Source organism: Limulus polyphemus, unplaced genomic scaffold, assembly GCF_000517525.1.
Source record: "Limulus polyphemus unplaced genomic scaffold, Limulus_polyphemus-2.1.2 Scaffold2396, whole genome shotgun sequence".
NCBI lineage: Eukaryota > Metazoa > Arthropoda > Merostomata > Xiphosura > Limulidae > Limulus > Limulus polyphemus.
Window position 1 is genome coordinate 137,759 of NW_013668006.1, and position 5,363 is coordinate 143,121.

Consider the following 5,363-nt stretch of genomic DNA (forward strand, 5'->3'; position numbering starts at 1 on the left):
GCCCCCACGGCTGAAATGGCGAGGATATTTGGTGTGACGGGGATTCGAACCCGCGACCCTCAGATTGCGAGTCGAGCGCCCTAATCACCTGGCAATGCCGGGCTCAGTTAAATGAGACAGTGTCTATTTCATGCATCTTAAGTTTGTTAGTATTACACTTCTGCCCAATTTGTGCCACATTTCGGCATTAAAATAATAAACTTTTCCTCCACATTAATAACATAAAGAAATCTGTGTGTATTCTCACACATTCACCAGCGAAATGTGGAGTGTATTAGAAATAAAGGCTATACTTACTTAATTTTAGATTCTTCCCTTCAAAAATATGAGCTGGATATTACCTTCTTTCTTTGTAAATAAACTGTTATTTATACATACTACCGTTCTTCTCTTCAATAATAGACTTCGTTTCTCCACTAACACCATTCCAGTGTCCTTACCAAACGAGTTGAAGTGAAAGTGAAATATTTAAAATGTGACAATAAAATATTTGACAAGAAACTGAAATTCTGTTTTGTGAAATAGTTCAACACTTAAATAAGTGTGGTATTTTTATTATGTTAAACTAGCTGAAACGGAAAACTATTTTAACAGGGACAGAGCATAACTTAGATGGGAGCGTGCCGGGCTGCGTAGCGCCAGTTCCAATGTTTAAACCCGATATAAACGCTTTTTGCATCTGTAGATGTTCTATAAAATGGCAGTCAATCGCTATTCGATAATGAGTGGTTGTATGTAGAAGACAAGTGCTGCTGGCTGGTTGCTCTCTCTGGTTAGCAATTCTAAATTAGGAATGATTATGCCTAAATATTGAAATCTTTGATGTGGTCATTTAGCACATGTCATCGCATAAGGGGTCAATCAGGTTGAAAATGCCAGAAGCTTTTTTAACATAAGAAAACTAAGGAGTAGAAGACTTGAAAAATAGCTTTAAAAATATTTTGGTCTTAGAAAATTACCCTTTAGTTATTAGGAGAATTTATTTTATTGAAGTGAATTTTATTGATTGTTAAACTATTTAAAACATTGTAGTTAAACCAGAAAATTGTTTGGAAAATAAAACATGAGACACTTTTGTTAAAACGTTCGTGAGAAAAAAAATGTTATTTCAGAAAACGTTTTTAGAACGAGAGAAGAACTAGCACCAAGATACTATTTGTTAAAAAGTTTTTTGAAGTTCTAATACAGTGTATAAGGTTTGATAAGACAGTATTAAAAAAATAAGTTATTTGTTTAATCGAGTTGCTCCGACGTATAATTATGGTATTTAAAGTATATAAATACATATATATGTGTGCGTGTGTCTGTGTATATTTAACTTTCCGAATATTTTGAGTTTTCAAAGTAAACTAAACAACACAAAACCAATTACGACACACAAGGAATACATGATTGTTATTTATTTATTATTTTACAGTTGTACAGTTTTTTTTCAGGGTTTAAGTGACTTACATTGAAAAAGTGGGTCATTAGCTCAAGACAGGTTTTATTTTATTTAAACATGTTCTCTATTTTCTCAACAGCTCGTAACTACAACCTACACAAACATGAAATATCTTAGGTTTTCATTTAATAAAACGTGGCCATCCCACAACAGGTGAAGAAAATGATCCTACAGATAAAATCAGTACTTAACAATAAGTGATTCTTAGATCAAGTTAGATGTTCCCACAAACCCATTTCGTTCTTGTAGTTATTACTCAAGCAGAAATATAGTTTTCCAAACTGCGTTATATTCTTCAGTAATATATATATATATATATATATATATATATACAAACGCTAGGTACGGAGAGCTTACGGGTCATTTGACCATATTTTCAAAACTTTCTAAAATACTTTTTCGATAAAACCGAGCTTCAAGATTTAATCCCTCTCTCCGAACACCTGCTTAGGAACGTTTTACCGTTCTCTTAGTGCGAAGTAAGAAAGTTCAAAGCATTATTAAAGGTTTAGTGGAGAAATTACATGATATTTTATTAAAATAGTGAACTTTTTAGGCCGTTGATGAAGTTGGAGTTTCACAAAATGTTATCGTTTCTGAAGAGTTAACTCGCGTTGCAGTATAGCGCATATAAAGTGGGGCATATAAATTTACTCACATCTTAGTAATGAAAAATAAATGTCTAACTAAAATATCTACTAAGGTTTATGTGTTTGTATCAAATGCAATTTTTATTTCTCTGTCTCTTACAGGTCCACAGCAATTCTTCTCTAATGCCTGACATCGTACTTAATAAGGATTTTCGTTAAAACAGATAGTCATTACACTAAACATCTGTTACTAAAAATACACAGATAGCCGTTAGGCTAAACAATTTTCACTAAAATCAGTGGGCATTTTAAATATTCGCTTGTACATTCGCAATTCTATTTAGGACTATTTATTTACTTTCATACGTTCTGTTTCTTAATAAATAAAGAATACATATATTCTCATTGTCCATGTTGTACTGAGTTACCATTTCTATAACAACTGTCTTGGAACGTCAAAGTGCCTTAATATCTATTTGAAGTGAGTCACAAAGAAACAAAAAGGAGTAGAGAAATGACGTCAATTAATTTTATAAAATAAACATTTAACAACTCGGAATAAGAATATACAGGGTCTGTATTACAACTTTAGGAGTCAGAGGGCATTAAGAATAAACAGAAAATAAGCACGTTTTTCTTACTGTTTTGATTATGAGAACACACATTTTAAGGCTAATAAAGTTTAGAGACGGCTTGAATAAGTAATGAAAAAAACCTTAATTTAAGTAACAAATGTAAACCGTTTCGATGATGACAAAAGCTTTTCGAAACGTTGTATATTTGTTACTGTAAATAAAGTTTTCTTCGTTACCCATTCAGGCCGTCTCTAAACCATATTAGTTTTTTAACTGTGTTGTTGCACTAAGGCCCTGGGAAATTTATCACTTTGAAACATTTCACCGTGTACCGTCTACTTGCTTGATTGGCTTACGTCATCTCTCCATCGATACTTTTCGCCATCAAGCAGGCCATGAAGTTTCGTGACTTGACTCGTATTTTGGGGGTCGTGAGTTCGAATCACGTCATCAAACATGCTCGTCCTTTCAGCCGTGGAGGCGTTATAATGTTACGGTCAGTCCCATCATTCGTTGGTAAAAGACTAGCCTAAGAGTTAGTGCTAAGTAATGTTGAATAGCTGCCTTATCGTTAGTCTATCACTTCGATAATGGGGATGACCAGCATAAATAGCCCTCGTGTAGCTTTGAGCAAAATTAAAAAACAAAAACACGCTATACTTATTGAAAAATCAACAACAGAACCTCAAATCATAAGGCCAGAGCGAGACTCGCAGCTATAAGAATTCCTGTTTAAATATTATTATTATTATTATATAAATGTATAAGCAAATATATATTTATAGCCTACATAATATTGTAGCATTGTTCTTTCGTTGGCGGGCTATTTTGAATTATCTGATGAGAAGAAATTACTTTATTTCTTCCTTTAACATTTCTACAAGCTTTAACACATGCACATTGACGTAAATTGTTGTAGGTTTACGTTGCAAATGACGTTCAAACCTCTTCAACAATACTAGGACTAACGTCACACTCTTAGAACTTTATAAGTGTGCTAGGTCTATCTTGTTAAACCTTTTGATATGAGCTCATCATAAAGAACCACAGTTCCCTCTGACCAATATTTAAATTAGAACATTAAAAATATTACATATAAAAATGTATATAAGCCTGAAAACTTGGTAAAAAATTGGTATGAGATAATAAAGTCACGGTACGTTTTTTATTTTATAATTGTACTTGCTATACATGATGTTAAATATATTAGGTCGGTTATGTATGTTTTGGTGTACAACCATAAAATCGCTCACTTTAAATAACCAATTATATAAAATCAACCTTGTTCAACTGTTTTACGGTCATTATAAGTTTACTGTGATTTTCTTGTTTCACTAACATATTGGTTTCATAGATAATGCCACTTTACCCTTCCTTGTGTTTATACATATAAACAGTTAGAGCATTTTATCACTGTATCGTTAGCATATACCGTAAATTCAAATACTGTAAACAATCGGGTGACGTATTTTACTTCCATGTTCCAGATAAACGAATAAATACTTATGAAGAAGGAATTATTTTTATCGTGTTACTAATTTAGCCTCGTAACATTGCTAATCCAAAACAAATATCTTAATGAATTACACTTAGGCTCTTCAGTGGTTTTTATTTTATTCGTTAAAGAACATTGTCACATTAATTTAAAATGATACAAATATGATTTTTAGATTCGTTTTGGAAAAATATTGCGTCTAACATTTTGTATTTGTTACTAACAAGCGTACGGCCTAATATAACTTACATGTGTATGTAGAAAACAAAACAAAAAAAACAACAAAGTTTAAGTGGTAAATAGAAAATGACAGTTTCTTGGTCCGGTGTTCAAAAATAGTTTATCCATTAATGTTGTAAAATAAAAATACAAACGTTTTGCGAAAACGCTAGTTTGATCATTTTTCAGAAGTTCAATCTGGTTTTTAGAAAATGCATTATACAACTCAGAAATGAATAAGAGAGGGTTGTTTCAATTTGTTATTAGAAGCTGTAATTGTTTGGCTTTGGTAGAAAACATATCTAAATATACTTAAAGCAATTCACCAGGGCAGATTTGAACTAAGTAAGTAAATATTAACGTGAATAAGTTGAAAGTTTACACATTACGTACCTGGTCCTCATCTAGTCTGCTGTTAGATGTATACTTTTTCCATTCGCTGGTAACATTCGAATTTCGAGAATTTTTCTCTTCTTTTAGGAGTTTGAAAAACTCGACAGACACTGGAAGCGCTGTTACAAAGTTTCCTTTTCTGTTTTTAAAGCGCACGTGGTCTAATATTGATAGAGAAAGCATAGTTTGTCCTTTATTTAAAGAAAAATCACCTAATGTGTGTAAAGCGTTTTACACTTTCGGCCTCTGCATTTCACAGTGGCTATCTATCCTCTTGCCGCACGCTTTGATCACAAGGATATCAATTGCTGTATTTAACAGCGTCACCTAGTGATAGACTTTTGCAACTATCTTTCTTTTTCTTTTTTTTACAGCAAACTGTGCTTCAGCTTTGTTCTGGTTTACTGTAGAATATTTTTCTTTTTGAGAAGATTAGAGTATGATTTTATTATTATGTGAATATAATATATTTGATTAAAATGGACAACTGCAAAGGAAATAAATAAACAAAAGTTGTTTGAGCCGCAAGAAATAATAATAATAAAACTAGATATAAACACCAACAACAGATAAGAATCATATGGCAGGAGTCGTAACATGTAAGTAATATACCAGTTTAAAAAAAACTTTACGTAAATAATTACTTT

General features: G+C 32.1%; 1 protein-coding gene across 3 annotated transcripts in view; it reads right to left on the bottom strand.

The window, feature by feature from the left end:
* LOC106466848 overlaps positions 1-4,989 on the bottom strand; it is a 59,938-nt gene extending 54,949 nt beyond the window's left edge. For all 3 annotated transcript variants that reach the window (XM_022394914.1, XM_022394913.1, XM_022394912.1), the window contains exon 1: positions 4,717-4,989. In XM_022394914.1, the coding sequence (XP_022250622.1) occupies positions 4,717-4,899 (183 nt within the window). In that variant the 5' untranslated portion in view covers positions 4,900-4,989. The remainder of the gene's footprint in view (positions 1-4,716) is intronic.
* Positions 4,990-5,363: the final 374 nt, after the last annotated feature.